A 17,313-nucleotide genomic window follows, 5' to 3' on the forward strand; every position below is an offset into this window, starting at 1 on the left:
AAACAAGACATAATTCTCCTTTTCCATTAGCCACTCTATTTGGTTTGGACTACCTTTCTCAGCTTCCTTTTATGTTCTGTCTTCCCTCAGTAGATTACAAACTCCTTGAGGACAAGGACTTTCTTCCTTTCTCTTATTTGTATTCCAATATCTTAACCTGGCACATAGTAGACCTTAATAAATGTTTATTGAATTGAATTCGATTATTGAAAATTTATGAAAAGATAATCTTTGCCATTAAAGAAATGGCATTCTAATAGGGGTAGGAAGCACATGAGAGGGATGGAGAAGGAGGAAAAAGCTGTTCATGACCTGGAGGAATGATTCAAGGTAAGATGAAGCTAAAAGCTTCCTCTCTTACAGCCTAGCTTACCAATCTAACATTGAAACCTTAAGCGAGAGATGAAGTTGATGGCTAGAATGCAAGCCACATGGCATGGCGATGGGAATATAATATATAGTTCTGCAAGTAAAATTGTGATGTGTATAAAAATCTCTATTATAGAACCTTTTACTCTAACCTCAGAAACTCATCCTTCTTTCTGAAGACAAACTCCCCCCAACATAACCAGTATTTTAGATGTAAAATTAGAGACAGAGCAATAGTGCAGAACAATATATATGTGTTTTAGCTCTTTTACTATATTTAAGCTCCATGATGGGAGGCACTGTGCAATATCTTTCTTCAGATCTCCTCTAGGAATAGGTAGATTTATATGTATGGAGGTGACACAAAAGTTTCTTGAACCATAGTTCAATAATTACAGTGTATACACTGTAATTCAGAATTTTTTCCACAAGAGGACAGTATTTCCCAGCTATATTGCATATTTGAATTACTATATATTACACTGGCCTGGCACCAATCCATTCTCCTACAACATTCACTAGAAACTGCAAAAAATTGAGAGGAGATTTCTGAGATACGAACAATGAATTTTCAGCAGAACTAACGGAGTACTGGAAGTCAGAGTAATATAATCTTATCAGTTTTTTACATTTTATATTTATACTCTAAATTCTTTTTTAATCACATGTAAAAATTTAACATTTATTTTCTGAAATTTTGAGTTCCGAATTTTTCCTTTCTTCCCTTCCTCCACTTTTATTGAGAAAGCAAACAATTTGTATAGACCATAAATGTGCAGTCATGCAAAACATAATTCCATATCAGTCATATTATAGGAAAAAAACACAGATAAAACAACCACCACCAAAACCCCAAAATAACATGAAAGGTTAAAACATATGTTCCAATCTTCATTCAGATTTCATCAGTTCTTTCTCTGGAGGTGCATAGATAGCATTTTTTATCATAAGCCCTTTTAAATAGTTCTGGATCATTATATTGCTGAGAATAGCTAAGTCAATCATAATTCTTCATCATACAATATTGCTGTTCCTGTGTTCTGTTCTCCTGGTTCTATTCGTTTCACTTTGCTAAAGTTTATGTAAGTCTTCCCAGATGTTTCTGAAAGCATTTTTATGGTCATTTCCTATAACACAAATGTATTACATCACAATCATATACTGCAACTTGTTTCACCACTCCCCAATTGATGGGCATCCCCTCAGTTTCTTAATCTTAATTTTTTTGTGTGTTTTAAGAAAAAAAACATACTATTTTCCCTTTTATTCAATCAGCCACAAACTCTTTAATGTTTGTAATCTTGTTAACATTCACTGAGTAACAATTTATTACAGGGACAGAGATAGGGAGTGGACTTGTAAATTGTTTGGTATATGGAACTCATATGAAAAAATATTCTCTATCCATCAATATAGTTTGGCATGTTTGAGAGTTGCTTATAGGACAGATGTCAAATATAGCATGTGGTCCATAACAACCTTGAGTAACTTGACCCAGATTAAAATGTAGTTCCTGTCTGATTTTAATGTGTTGATATGTTAGTTTAAAAAAAGAAAAAAGAAAAGAAAAAAAATAAAAAGAAATATGTAAACATATACTTTTCTAAGTCAGTGTATGGCCCACAGAGGTCCTTATGTAAGGGTTAATGGCCTCTATTTCTATTTGTATTGGATGCAGCTGGCCCAGAGCATTGAGAGTTCCAGTGACTTGTGGAAAGGGTAAGATTTGAAGTTTCTTGGTTTTAAGAAAAATTTCTTTTCTTTAGGTCATGCTGCTTAATGTTTAATATCAAATTTGAACAGTTTCCTCCTATTGATAGATATTTAGGTTCTTTAAACTTAGTTTTCTCACTAAAGGTGTTGCATGAAGAGAATATAATTTGAGCCATGTAAGAAAGAAGGCTGTGTATTTCTTTTGAAATAACAATTAAACTTTAAATTTTAAATTTAGATTTAATACCTATTATCCATGAGGCAGGTGGGTGGTACAGTAAGTAGAGCACTGGTCCTGGAGTCAAGAGGACCTGAGTTCAAATATGACTGCCCATATTGTGCAACTCTGGACAAGTCACTTTAACTTTCTTTTCCTCCTGAAAAATTACTACCTATATGACCTCGGATATATTATCTAACCTCCCTGGGTCTCCTTAGTTATCTTCTCCTGTGAAGTTATGGAATGAGACACGAAAACTTCCAATTTTAGAACTAGAACCAATAAAATCCTGATATCTTGAAAAGAAGGAATCATTAACCTTTATAAAGGAACACTACGGATATTGAACTCTGCTTTTCCTTTTGAGTCTATTCAGCATCCCACTAGCCCTCTCAAGTGCTTCCAGAGAAACACAAAAGAAAACAAATCATTCCCTAGAACTACTGGTCTTTATCTGTATTTGAGCAAATATAGTTCTTTTTTTCCATAATTTTCTAGGAGAGAGGTTGTCTTGCTTCTACTAATACAGTCACACAAGAAAGAAAGAGAATCTGGAAATCTAGTTACTGCTCTCAATGCAATCACCTGTCACAACCTTCTGTACTCCACACAAGCACACAGACACATTATACATGTCCAGCCTGAGTCTGGAGTTCTAATTTGCTTTAGCTCTAGCCATATTATGATGTCCTTGCTTTGCAAAGGGAAATTTGGCCAGGTCCTAGTATAATGAATAAGTAATCAGTTCATTACCTTCCCCTTTAGTTCTGCAACAATTTGATAAAAGAGCAACTTAGAAGGTTCTGGGACTTGAGACTATTTGAGACTGACAAAATTGTAAACGTAATTGTTAATATAATGACAGAAAATTGTTAATATATATTATAACATGGACTGTCTCAATCTTAGTCAACCTGACAATGTCAAAATTCTAGGATTTTCCTTAATATTCCTACCTCTCATCATCTTATTATAATCATTACACAAACACTGACAAATTCAAACATTATATAACTCATTTTCAAAGGAAAGCAATAAAGCTAAGTTGAATAGAAGCTAAGGATGAGTGGAACTCGTTCCAATATACATACAGAGGAATCTAATATGACATATACATCTGTACCACCCCCTAACCTCATTTCCTTTCTGAGACAGAAAGGCTCCAAGGCTTGCCGGCTTCTACATAGAATTGTTAAAAATAAAGAGCAACACAGAACTAGAGACATTTTCACCAACATGCCAAATCCAAGTCTGCTATGGACAATCACATTCTCCATCTTCCTAGGTAAAGGAATGACTCAGAGGGCAGGGACAGGGAAATGAGCTACTTTTCAAGGAATAAGGGATTCTGGTATATGGTCATTTTTGTCAAGAATTTTAAACTACATAGAAATAAGAAAAATGAGAAAATGGTTTAGAGCCCTTCAATATATTTTCTTAGTCTTATATTAAGATGTCTTTGGAATCCCTTCAAGGGTCATGACAGAGTATTAATTTTCTGTTCTCTTTTCCGCAGGAATCAGCACAGCCCAAGTCACTCAGTTACCACCAGCAATGTCTGGAAAGGAAGGAGAGACTGTGACTCTCAACTGCAAGTATGAGACCAGCGACAGTAATTATGTTTTGTCTTGGTACAAACAGCCTTCCAGTGGGGAGCTGATTTTACTCATTCGTCAGGAAGTTTATAAGAAAATGAATGCAAGGATCAATCGATATTCAGTGAATTTCCAGAAATCAGACAAAACCATCAATCTTACCATCTCAGCTTTACAGTTGGGAGACTCAGCGATATATTTCTGTGCTTTACAAGAGCCCACAGAAGGAGAAGTGACAGAAGGAGATATACAGAAACACCAGTGCTTAGCATGACTCCCACCTGCTACAGGGGGTCCAGAGAGAGAGACATTCAAACCCCAACAGGAAGGCAGCACAGAAAGAATCTCAAAATAAAAACCATTTCATTCTAAGAAAAAAAAACCATAACTGGTTTCAAAGAAAAAGTTCTATAAACCACATTCCTCAAGAGCATTCTTGAATTGTGATGCCTTTGGTACAAGAGAAACTTATGAGAAAATTCCTTCTGCCAATTTAGATTGGCAACCCTTCTGAAACTTAACTCCTTGGGTACTAAGATGGCACCAGCCAGTAGTAGGGGTCCTCAAACTACGGCCCACGGGCCAGATGCAGCAGCTGAGGACAATTATCCTCCTCACCCAGGGCTATGAAGTTTTTTTTATTTAAAGGCCCACAAAACAAAGTTTTTGTTTTTACTATAGTCCAGCCCTCCAACAGTCTGAGGGACAGTGAACTGGCCCCATGTTTAAAAAGTTTGAGGTCCTCTGTGAGGGAGAATTTGATTCTGTAAGCATGGAACAGGGTCTCCATCAACATCTTCCTGATGCAAGTCCAGTACTCTATCCTCTGTACTATTATATTTGTATATGTATATACTGTAGGTATAAATGTATAAACAAGATAATCTACATGTATAGAGACATATATGAAAATATGCTTTTTATATACACAGACATTTATGACACAGCCAATGACCAATGTGGAATTAAGTTTTGTTTGATTATGAATGCATATTTTATTAATATACATGTATAAACACATACATATACACACATACTTTTCAGTCTGTACCCTGAGTTCATCAGTTCCATCAGGCGGTGGATAGTATATTTCATCATGGAATTACAGTAGGTAATTGCATTGATGAGTTCTTCAGTCAAAGTTGTTTGTCCTAATGTGGTTTTTGCATAAATTATTCTCTGATTCTGCTCACTTCACTCTACCTCAGTTTATACAAGTCTTCCCAGATTTCTCTGAAGCCACCTCTATCATTTCTTATCATATAATAGCATTCCATTACATAAACTTCAATGATTCCTTAACTGAGGACTTTTCCCTACTTTGTTTCCAATTCTTTTCCAACATAAAGAGTTTCTATAAATATTTTTGTACATGTGATCCCTTTTCCTCTTTGTTCAATCTCTTTGAGTAATACTGGATCAAAGAGAATGCACAGTTTAGTTTTTTTGGGGGTTTCAAATTGTTTTCTAGAAAAACTCAAACAATTCACTACTTTACTAATAGTTCATTAACATACCTATTTCTTCACAAGTCCTCCAAAATTTGTCATTTTTTTTGGCCAACTTTTCCAATGTGATGTATGTGAAGTAGCTTATCAAAGTTGTTTAATGTGTACTTCTTTAATTATTTATGTTTTAAAGCTTTTTTTTATAACTATAGATAGCTTGGATTTCTTTCTATCATGACTTAGTCCTTTGGCCATTTATTAGGGAATGGCTCTTATTGCTACAAATTTGAAACACTTCACTATACATCTTAGAATGAGACTTTTATTAGCCACATTTTTTCCAGTTGCCTGCTTGCCTTCTAATTTTAGCTATATTATTGGAGTTTGTTTTTGTTTTTGCAAAGATTTAATTTATATAATCAAAATTATCCATTTTATCTTCTGTGATCCTTTCTGTTCTTTATTTGTTGATGAAATATCCTCCTCATAGAAATGAAAGGTATTTTCTTTCTTGCTTTTCTAATTTGTTTATGATCTCATCTTTTAAGTCTATGAAAGATTTTCAAAAAGTTTATCTTTATATGTAGTATAGGATGTTTGTCTACACTTAGTTTCTGCCTGACTGCTTTCTAGTTTTTTTCTATTTTTCAAATAGTAAATTATTACTTACTATTGGTTAGAGTGGTTGGAGATGAAACAAACATTCCTTTGTGAAAGAATTGGCAACATGGAACTCAAGAGTTCATTGCTGGTGGTTAAAAGTGGGGGAATATTATCATAATTGGGACTTAAGTTAATAATATTACATAAGAGATGCTCTTATCCTTTCAGGAGTACCCTTAAGACCTTTAAAGGAAATATGTAGCCAGTTTTTCCCTGGAAGAATAAGACCAGAATAATTCTAATGTAAAGAATTATGATAACTTGATAAATAATGAGAAACACAATGCTTAGTTTGTAAGTTATATCTAGTAGTAGTGTCCAATTAAAATGTAAATGGGGTTGTTAAGTGATATATGTTATTCCCTGCAGACATATTTTGACTTAGGAAACTATAGTAACATTATGTTTTATTGAATATTTATATATTTTTGGTAAATATTTCCCAATTACATTTTAATCTAGTTTGGGTCTCACTTTTAGTTGACATTTCTGATAGAAAGAAAATGATTTCGCCATATTGAGCAATAGAATGAATCTGTGGAATGATCTTGTACCCTCAGGTATCTTACTCACTAATTACTAATAATTGCTAATTTTTTAATCTAACCCTGATTCCTCTCTCTTTCTAGATTTGAATAGAAGACTTATTTTCAAATTAAACCAAATAGTTATCCTTCCCTCCCTTTATAAATGAGCATTCTTGACTTTAATTTGTCAGTAGTCTTTGCAGGAGACAATTTTCATGTGGAAATTGCTTCCTTCTGGAGCATCCCTAAATTAATTATTTTGATAATTAATGGGACAGCATTAATTTTCTCTCTGACTGTTCTGCACCTAGAGTTTTCTTGCTTCTGCATCCACAAATGGAAGCAGAAAGATTATAGGCAATGAGATAAAATGGAAAGTCACCTTTATGAGTTAGAGCAATCACATCCTAGGCTCTAGGCAGTTTCATAATATTGACTTCATTGAAAAAAACCCTATCTTTGCCTCAGGTATATTATTTTCAGCTTAGAGGATTTCAAGGTTTCTTAAACATCTAAACTTTTGTAGCTGATGACTATCACCATAGAAATCATAGCATGTCCTCAACATCAGCAGCATGAACCTTCCTACAAGGCTTTTTCCTCAGCTAAGAAAGTTTACTTATATACAGCTAATAATGACAATAGTTATAATTTATATAGCATTGTAAGGTTTGCAAAACACTATACATATGCTGTTTCATTTGATCCTCACAGCAACTCCATGAGATGGGTGTTATTACCCCCTCTTTTCAGATGGGGAAATTAGGACAGAGAGAAGATAAATGATTTTCTCTGGATCTCACAAATGATGTCTGAGGTGCTATTTGGGTTCAAGTCTTCTTAACTCTAATTGTGATCTTCAATCTACAATGACACCTGTTACATACACTCAGTTAATTTGTTCCAAGATCCTTTCTCTCATAAAATATTTGATTTATGTTGTTTTAAGTGATTTTAACACTCCAAAATGAACCCTTTCATAGAAACCATAAATTTATTCTATACCACCTACCTTTTTAAAAGTATCTGTTAAATTCAACGTTACTTTCAAAACTGTCTTGCTTGTCTCTGCTTCTTTCTGAAGTTTCCTCTGTATTCCTTTATGCACTTTTAAAATGTTTCAATTGCACATCTCTTTTATCCCTCTTTTTGTGTTATATAAACATAGGTATTCTCCTTCATTCCTTCCCAACTAGAAACAGAAAGAAAATACTCTTGTAACAAGTAAGCATAGTTGAGCAAAACAAGTTCATACAATGGTGATCACATCCAAAAATGTAGAGCTTTTCCCCCATTTTGAGTCCATCACTTTTTGTCAGATAATCTGTTTCCTCATAGGTCCTTTAGAGACATGTTTGATTAATCTTAGGCTTTTAGTACACGGCTTTTGTCATTGTATAAATTATTCTCCTATTTCTACTTACTTTATTCTGGATCAGTTCTTACTTTCCAGGATTATTTGATATTTTCTCTTTTATCATTTCTTATGATACAATAATATTCTATTGAATTTATTTATTATAATGTGTTCAGCCATTAATAAACATTCATTTAGTTTTCAATACTTTTCTTATTATCATTCTTTCAGAATCAGGGCACTTGTTTTGATTGTGAATATTTCCTTCCCACTTTCTCTTAAACTGCCCCACCATTCTCATGTTTCCCTTTTGAATTTGATACATTTCTAACCAAATTTTGTCTTAGTGTGTATTTGTGTTCAAACATCTTTTGTGCATTTTAAATGAGTGAAGTTCATCTAACTGGTCTTTCTTACCTGCACTTTTTCTCCATGTTTTATGTGTTCTTCTTGTCTTGTGTCTAATTAAGAAAAATAACAAATTCTCCCCTTTTTTTCTCCTTTCTATACTACTTTTTTTTCTTATATCCTCTTTCTTTTTCCTTTTACAACCCTCAGAACAGAACTATTTCACTCCTAGATTCTCCATTTTTCTCAATTTATTTCATCAGTATATTCAAGACAATATTTGGAAGTAACATTTGTTTCTTTCCCATTATAATGTTAGTACATCATCATAAAGCCCCTTCTAGTTGATCAAATGACTGTGCCTTTCTTGGTTTCTCTTAAGTTTAGTGTTTGCTTGTGCATATACCCTTTGATCCAGCAGTGTTACTACTGGGCTTATATCCCAAAGAAATTTTAAAGAAGGGAAAGGGACCTGTATGTGCCAAAATGTTTGTAGCAAGTCTTTTTGCAGTGGCCAGAAACTGAAAACTGAGTGGATGCCCATCAGTTGGAGAATGGCTGAATAAATTGTGATATATGAATATTATGGAATATTATTGTTCTGTAAGAAATGATCAACAGGATGATTTCAGAAAGGCCTGGAAAGACTTGCATGAACTGATGCTGAGTGAAATGAGTAGGAAATCATTATATACTTCAACAACAATACTATATGATGATCAATTCTGATGGACGTGGCCCTCTTCAACAATGAGATAAACCAAATCAATTCCAATAGAGCAGTAATGAATTGAACCAGCTACGCCCAGCGAAAGAACTCTGGGAGATGACTAAGAACCATTACATTGAATTCCCAATCCCTCTATTTTTGTCCGCCTACATTTTTTATTTCCTTGATAGGTTAATTGTACTCTATTTCAAAGTCCAATTCTTTTTGTACAGCAAAATAACTGTATGGACATGTACAAATATATTATATTTAACTTATACTTTAACATATTTTACATGTATTAGTCAACCTGCCATCTGGGGGAGGGGGTTGGCAGAAGGAGGGGAAAAATTGGAACAAAAGGTTTTGCAATTGTCAATGCTGAAAAAAAAAACCCATGCATATATCTTGTAAATAAAAAACTATAATAAAAAAAGTTTTGTGTTTGCATTTCATAATTTTTGCTCAGCTCTGGTCTTTTCATCAGGAATGCTAATCCATTAAAGGAACAAAATTCCCAAAGAAATAGTTAGCTTTGTAGGGTAAGTTATTTTTGCTTAAAAGACTATGATGTTTGCTTTTTGTTTAAATGAGCTCTCATTTAAACTAGAAATGGTAACATCTTGTATAATTTTGACTATGGTTCCTTGGTATTTGAATTATTTTCTTTTAATGCTTGTAGCATTTTTTCTTTGACCTGCAAGCTATAGATTTTGACTATAACATTGATGGGACTTTTCTTTTTGGTGTTTCTTTAAGGAAGTGGTTAATTGATTTTTCTCTATTTTTCCTTTGCCCTCTAGTTCTGATAGATTTTAGCAGTATTTTTTTAAATTTATGATTTCTCAAAATATAGTATTGGGACTTTTTCTTTAAATTATGATTTTCAGAGAGCTTATTGATTCTTGAATTATTTTTCCATGTTCTGTTTCCTAGATTAGTTGTTTTAAATAGCAGATATATTTTCTTCTATTTTAAAATTTTTTGTTTATATTTAATATTTCTTATTGTCTCATGGAATTATTGCTTTTTATTTGATAACTCTGTTAGGGAGTTGATTACTTGTTCTTCCTTATTTGTTTTGATAGCATAACAAGGTGACAGAGTAGGTAGAGCACCAGGCCTGAACTCAGAAAAATTCATCTTCTTGAGTTCAAATCTGACCTCAGTCACTTAGAAACTGTGACTGGGCAAATCACTTGACCCTTTTTGTTTCCCAGTTTCCTTATCTATAATATGAGCTGGAGGAGGAAATGGTAAACCATCCCAGCATTTTTGCTAAAGAAAAAAAATGGGGTTATGAAGAATTGGACATGACTGAAACAACTAAACAACAATACTTATTCTAATGTTTTCCTCCTAAATTTTTCCTTTTATGTCATTTTTGTCTTATTCTTCACTTTTTCTAAGTGTTCATACTTTCCTTGTGGAAATTTGATTTTTTAAAAAAGTGCTTGCAGTTGCTTTGAAATTATTCTTTCTTTCATTTGGATTTTTTAAAATCTCTGCATCTATTATAATTTTATCAGCATCTGTATCTTTTTTGTATTCACTCATCTTTCTCATATTAATTCTTGAATTGAGGCCTTGTGCCAGATGTAGGCTTTTCTTTCTGCATTATATTTGGATTGAGTGATTTATCTCAACCTGAGTTCCTGTGCTAATCTTTGTCTCCTTAAAATCCTAGGTTTAGGTCTCCCTGATGTGTTGCAAGTTTAGAGCTCTGAATCTTTCAGGTTCTCTACACCATATCTGTACAGAATACTAATGACTTTAGTGACCTTGAGCCTAGGGTATTGCAGTCTGAGCATTGTTGTTCCTAGTTGTTTCTAATGTCTCCACTATGAGTTTCTGACCATCCTAGGTCTTTTATGTGGAAGACCTTAACCTTTGCTGCCTTAGGATAAAGATAGCTAAAAGTATCTCTGGTTAATCTCTTGTTATATTGGAAGCCATGCAGCTTTTTTTGTCTATATTGGTACTGGCTTTGTGAAATTCTGAACTGGTAGAAGCCAGGTTTAGCAATGTCTTTTGCCCATAGACTCTTGGATGACTTTTCGCATAGTTCTGATGTTGTGGAAGTGATTCCCTGTAGTTTTTCATTGGATTTCTTAGTCATTATTTGGTGTGCTATAATTTTTTAGATATCTTTTTTTCCTTTTCTTCTTCTTCTCTGCTTCCCTCCTTCTCTCCCTCCCTCCCTCTTTCCCTTCCTTACTTCCTTCCTTCCTCCCTCCCTTCTTTCCTTTCTTTTTTACTTCCTTCCTTCCTTCCTTCCTTCCTTCCTTCCTTCCTTCCTTCCTTCCTTCCTTCCTTCCTTTCTTCCTTTCTCCCTCCCTCCCTTCCTTCCTTCCTTCCTTCCTTCTTTCCTTCCTTCCTTTCTTCCTTTCTCCCTCCCTCCCTCCCTCCCTTCCTTCCCTCCTTTCTTCCTTCCTTCCTTCCTTCCTTCCTTCCTTCCTTACTTCCTTCCTTCTTTCCTTCTTTCTTTCCTTTCTTCCTTCCTTCCTGTCTTTCTAATTCTCTTTCTATCTCTTTCTCTCTTTCTTTGGATGTATTAAGTATATGAAAACTGACCTCATTCATGTAGTCATATAAGATAATTATCTGTCTCAAATTTTTAATACAGTGTTTAAATTTACTATTACCAGATTTGCAACTCTTCTGAGATTTTTCCACCTGATTTTATAAAGTGGATGTCATCTTCCTTTTCTAGTTCCAAATTTAAGCCCAAAAAACATTTTTAAAAACACATTTAAGCAGAGGTAGAAAGTGATTTTCCCATAACATTCAAAAGTAATTCTTCAGCTTTCACTTACATTGCCTCTTTCCCTTTCCTTTATATCATATACTTCAAAATGCTGAGGGAAAAGGTGCTGAGAGAGAAGAGATGATAACCATAATAGTTCCAATTTCGTTTATTCCTGCTTATTAAATTTTAGATGAGGCAATACTTTCTATTCCTTCTGATATAAATTATGTCTAAATACGCATATGCAAACACATGAGTATGATTTATATTTCTCAAGTACCACATTATTTTCCAAAACATTTTATAACCATTTTATAATTTGATTCTTACATCTCTGAGTGTCATTATTCTCCCTATTTTATTGATGGAGAAATGAAAGCTCAGAAAGGTTAAATGATTTGACTTTTCCTTCTTCAAATTTCCTTTGATCATTTGCCCTGGACATCTACTTTGTATATTATCTAAACACATGGAATTTGAGGAAGGCATTATATGAAAAGACATGATGAACATAAAGATCTAACTTAGGTTTCAGCTACTGGAGCAACCCTGTCTAAACCCTACAAGCATAACTATCAACAATCAGTAGATAACTATTGAGGCTTTAGCTATATTAATCTATATAACTTTCTGGAGACCAGGGTCTCTAAGTCTCAAATCCAGTTGGGATTTGCATAACAGGGACCAGCCATTCTTGTTGCAAATAAATAAAGTAAATTGAATGAAACTGCTCATTACATTATGTTTAGAAAATAACAAGGCAAATGAAAACAAACATTTATATAGGAAGTAGTTATATACTTACGTTTTTTATTTATGTATGTATGTATTATTCTCTCTGAATCCTCTATCTAGATGGGTGATACTTGAATATTCCCCTAGAAGCTGACATTTCTTAGGGTATGTATCTTTGGTGCTACTGACAATGACTAAGCATAACACAATTCAATAAAGTTGTTTTTATTATCACTGTCACTCTTGTGACTCAGCCATGATTCTAATTTAAACTCCTATTTAGTAACATTTAACATCCAATAGCTTTGACTATATGGACTTTTGTTGGCAAGGTAATATCTGTTTATTAGTGTGCTCTCTAGATCTGCCATAGTTTTCCTTTTAGGAAACAAATGTCTTTTAATTTGATGACTGTAGTCACCATTTGCACTGATTTTTGAGCTCAAAAATATAAAATATGGCATGGCTTCCATTTCTTCTTCCTCTATTTGCCATGAAGTCATGGAACCAGTTGCCATTATCTAAGTTTTTATTAAATATTAATCTCAAGTCGTTGTTTATACTTTCTTCTTTCATCTTCTTTAAGAGGATTCTTAATTTTTTTTCTACTTTCTGCCATCAGAGTGATATTGTCTGCATATCTAAGATTGTTGATATTTCTCCAGGTTAGCATTTTGCAAGATATAATCTGTATGTAAGTTAAATAAATAAGATAAAAATATACAACCTTTTCATACTTCTTTCCAAATCTTAAACCAATTGGGTTTTTCACATTCAGTTCTAATTTTTGCTTCTTGATCCACATATGCATTCCTCAGGAGATGAGTAAGATGTTAATAAACATTTGTTAAACAGCTATGATGGACCAAGTACTATGCTGAACTCTGGAGATATAATTAATTCTAAAAAACCCAACACATCCCCTGCATGATAGTGAATTTAAAAGTGATGAGTTTATCTTGGGAGCTTATCCTTATATTGTTCCATGCAAAGCAGCAGTGTTGTTATTTTTTGTCCTTCATCCTTGAAGAGGACCAGGGACGTCTAGAGGATGATATCTTGACTTGCAATTGAATTGGATTTAAATGAGGTAGAATAGTGCAGTCATCACCTTCACTATCTCCTCCAAGGTTATCAGAATCCAGTGACAAGTCAAAAAAAAATTGGCAATGGCCCTGGATGCAGGTGGTGATCTTGGTCTTTTTAAGCTAAAGTTTGTCTGAGGTAATGTCAATTCAGTAATTAAAAGCTAGGTAAGAATTGAGACAAAAGATGGCCTGCTTTGCCTTCAAAAAAGAATTATTCTGGGAAGATCCTCACTTGCTAATTGTTTGTGTTTTGATGACACAGAGTAAGTTTAACTAGCAATTGTTTCTGTTCTGGGAAGTGAGGCTTGTTCTGGAACCTATTATTGGTCAATCAATGAAAACCAGACTGATTTGGGTTTAAAGGCATAATCAAAGTAGAGACATTTGAATCATCATGGTCTTTATCAAGATCTGGTTTACCAGAGCTATATATTTCAAGGAATCATAAAAGAAGACTACATGAGACAAAAAGCAGAGCAGCATATACAAAGTGGAGTGTACCTGACATTATTATTAGTGTAGCTATTTCATATTAATGTATCAAATCATCTCTATTAGATTGCTAGCTCCTTGAGGATAGTAATCGTTTCATTTTTAATTTTGATAGTCCTAGCAACTAGCAAAGTATAATTATTGAATTTGGTATGCACTTAATAAATTACAGTTTCATTCAAGTCAATAGTACCTATAATTCTGTGCTATCTTTTTGCAATATTGATAGACTATTCAACAATGAAATTCAATGTTGAATGCCATAATTAAGTGTAAATAATTACCTTCTGTTCCTGAAATACTGTTCCTTTATTTTATATGAACATAAGTGTTTATCTTTATTTGCATTGCTGTCTGCTGAACATAATGTAAATATGGCAACTTAGTTCACTTTAATTTCTCCATTTGTTAAGAAAAAATTAATTAGATATATGGAATGGGGAGTATAAATTAGTCTAGAGCAAGGTTTCTTAAACTTTTTAAATTTGTGATCCCTTTTCACCCAAGAAATTTTTACATGACCTCAGGTGTATAGATTTATAAAATAGGTATGCAAATCAAATGTTACTGACAATAAATCCTAATTTCATGACCCACACATTCAGCTACGAGTATGAGATCCCATATGGAGTAGCAACTAAAAGTTTAAGAATCTGGGATCTGAAGTATTAAACTAGAAGATGGGTACTGTCACAGAAAGAATTAAAGAAAATATGAAGGACCAATTTTGGTAGGAAGACAATGAGTTCAGTTTAGGATATGTTGAATCTGAAGTGTAAGTGGATGTTCAAGTGTAAATGTTCCTCAAAGGAACTTGTAATTCATCCTGGAATAAATGGTGAAATTTATAAGAAAGTATAGAAAAGACCTCAGGACAAACTTTTAGAGGTTGCTTGATAATTCAAAGCCAGCCAGATAGTCCAAGAAAGCAGGGTGAGAGAGATAGAAGGAGATTCAAAAAAGGAAATATAGACACCAGTGCCTTAGAAAAATCAAGGAGCATAAAGACAAAAACAAAGGTCCTTGAAGTTAGCGATATATGGAGGCACTTTAAAACCTTATATAATGATAATACCTCATATTTATATAGCACTTTAAGCTTTGCAAGGAACTTTACAAACATCTCATTTTATGCTCACAGCCATGAGAAAACTAAAGCAGATAAGAGATTAAGTGATTTGCTAAGAATTACACAGAATATAAATGTATGAGGCTGCATTTGAACTCATGTCTTCTTGACTCCTCTAGCTTTTAACCTATCCTCTATGACATTCACCTATTTTAGTAGAAAGGTTATAGATAATGTTAGACATATTTATAATGAAGTCAGAGGACCTGGATTAAAATCCTGTCACTATTTGTATAACTTTTTAATCTCAATGAATTTCTGTTTATTCCTCTGTAAAGGAATCACAATAGAAGGCTCTGTTAGTCCTTTCTCATTCTAAAACTATGACATTATACTCTTTATATTTTAGTCATCACAAAAAAAAATACATTAAGGAAAAACAGAATGAGTTTAGAAGATGATTAGAGAATAATAATCCTGTCTTCAATAGTTTCACGTCTGGCCACAGGGCGTCAGTGTTTCCAACAACAAAATAACTACTTTTAGAATAGAGTTCTGATAAAAAAAAACAAAAACAAATCTGGTATCTGATTGGCTGAGGTCATGAGGCTGATCTCCATCTTAGCAAACAACCCCTTCAGAGGAAGCTCATTTGGGATTTGCAGAAAGTTTGGCTGTTTAAGATGAAGGAAAAAGGGATAAAGATTCTGCTCACTCTGCTAGGGATCCTGTGGATACAAGTGACCTGTGAGTAGGAGCTCCTGATTCAGTCACTGGGAATTATCAGTCTCATAGAGGGAGCAGGGTTGTTGGTTTTACAATGTTTTTAACGAAGGGCTTTGCTTGCATGAAAAGCTTTCTGGGGCATGATGAAGATAGGGGAGTCTCAGCGCACAGGAAAGGACCAAAAATGGGTAAAATATGTCCCTGTTGTGAGAGCTGGGAGCTACTATGAATCTCATGTTCCTTGTGGTCTTTTTTGAATAGGGGTCATTGGCCAACAGCTGGAGCAGAATCCTCAGTCCATGAGTATCCAAGAGGGACAGAACTTCACCATGAGCTGCAATTCTACTAGCACTTTGAACTCCTTACTTTGGTATAGACAAGAACCTGGAAAACAACTAGTTTTGTTGATGACCCTTGTTAAAAGCAAGGAAGTAAAGAGTCAGGGGAAATTCATTGCCCAGTTTGATGAAAAAAGGAAGCACAGTTTTCTGCTCATCAAAGCCTCCCAGCCCCAAGATTCAGCCACGTATCTATGTGCTTCGAGGCACAGTGTTCCACAGGTGCCCACAAGTTCTACACAAACTCTGCACCTGAGGCTCCAGCAACCTCCTTCTCTCTTCCTTTTACTCTTTGCATAGTTTTTACAGTGAGTGCCAGAACTCTCAGCCCTTTACAGTATCATTGCCTTCCTATTCTAAGAAAGGGAGAAAAGTAATATCTATCGCCTTTCTTCCTATTCACTGGTCCTTTTCAATAATGAAGGACAAACAAGAACAACAAACTACTACCCCTCCTGGTTTCAGCACTATGGAACAAGATGAGAATAGGCTCCTAGGATAAACTAATCACTTCTAAATTCATTTTCATGCAGGAAAAATAATGACTAGTATTGGAAGGGATGTGGAAAAGCTGATGCATTGTTGGTGGAGTTGTAAACTGATCCAACCCTTTTGGAGAGCAGTTTGGAACTATGCCCAAAAGGCCTATCAAACTGTGTATATCCTTTGACCCAGAAATATCACTACTGGGTCTGTATCTCAAGGAAATCATAAAGGAAGGAAAAAGACCCACATGTGCAAAAATATTTGTAGCAGCTCTTTTTGTGGTAGCAAAGAATTGGAAAAGGAGCAGATGCCCATCAATTGGGGAATGGCTGAACAAACTGTGATATATGAAGATAATGGAATATTATTGTTTTATAAAAATGATAAACAAGGTGATTTTAGAAAGGCCTGGAAAGATTTACACGAACTGATGCTGAAAGAAACAAGTAGAACTAGGAATACATTGTACACAATTACAGCAAGAATGTGTTATGATCAACTATGAAAGACTTGGTTCTTCTCAGTGGTTCAGTGATCTAAAGCGATCCCAAAAGACTTTGAACAGAAAATGCCATCTGCATCCAGAAAAAGAAATATGGAAACTGAATGCAAATGAACATATACTATGTTTATTTCTTAATTCTGTTTTTTTTTTAACTTTACCATGGTTTTTCCTTTTTG

At 34.1% G+C, this 17,313-nt stretch overlaps 1 gene segment (V, D, J or C); it reads left to right on the forward strand.

Moving 5' to 3' along the window:
* The first annotated feature begins 3,466 nt into the window (after nt 1-3,466).
* LOC127546854 (T cell receptor alpha variable 38-1-like) lies at nt 3,467-4,171 on the forward strand. The segment is given in 2 exon segments: nt 3,467-3,587; nt 3,819-4,171. Coding segments are annotated over 2 exon segments (402 nt in total).
* Nucleotides 4,172-17,313: the final 13,142 nt, after the last annotated feature.

The sequence above is a fragment of the Antechinus flavipes genome, chromosome 2 (genome assembly GCF_016432865.1).
Source record: "Antechinus flavipes isolate AdamAnt ecotype Samford, QLD, Australia chromosome 2, AdamAnt_v2, whole genome shotgun sequence".
NCBI classification, from domain to species: Eukaryota; Metazoa; Chordata; class Mammalia; order Dasyuromorphia; family Dasyuridae; genus Antechinus; species Antechinus flavipes.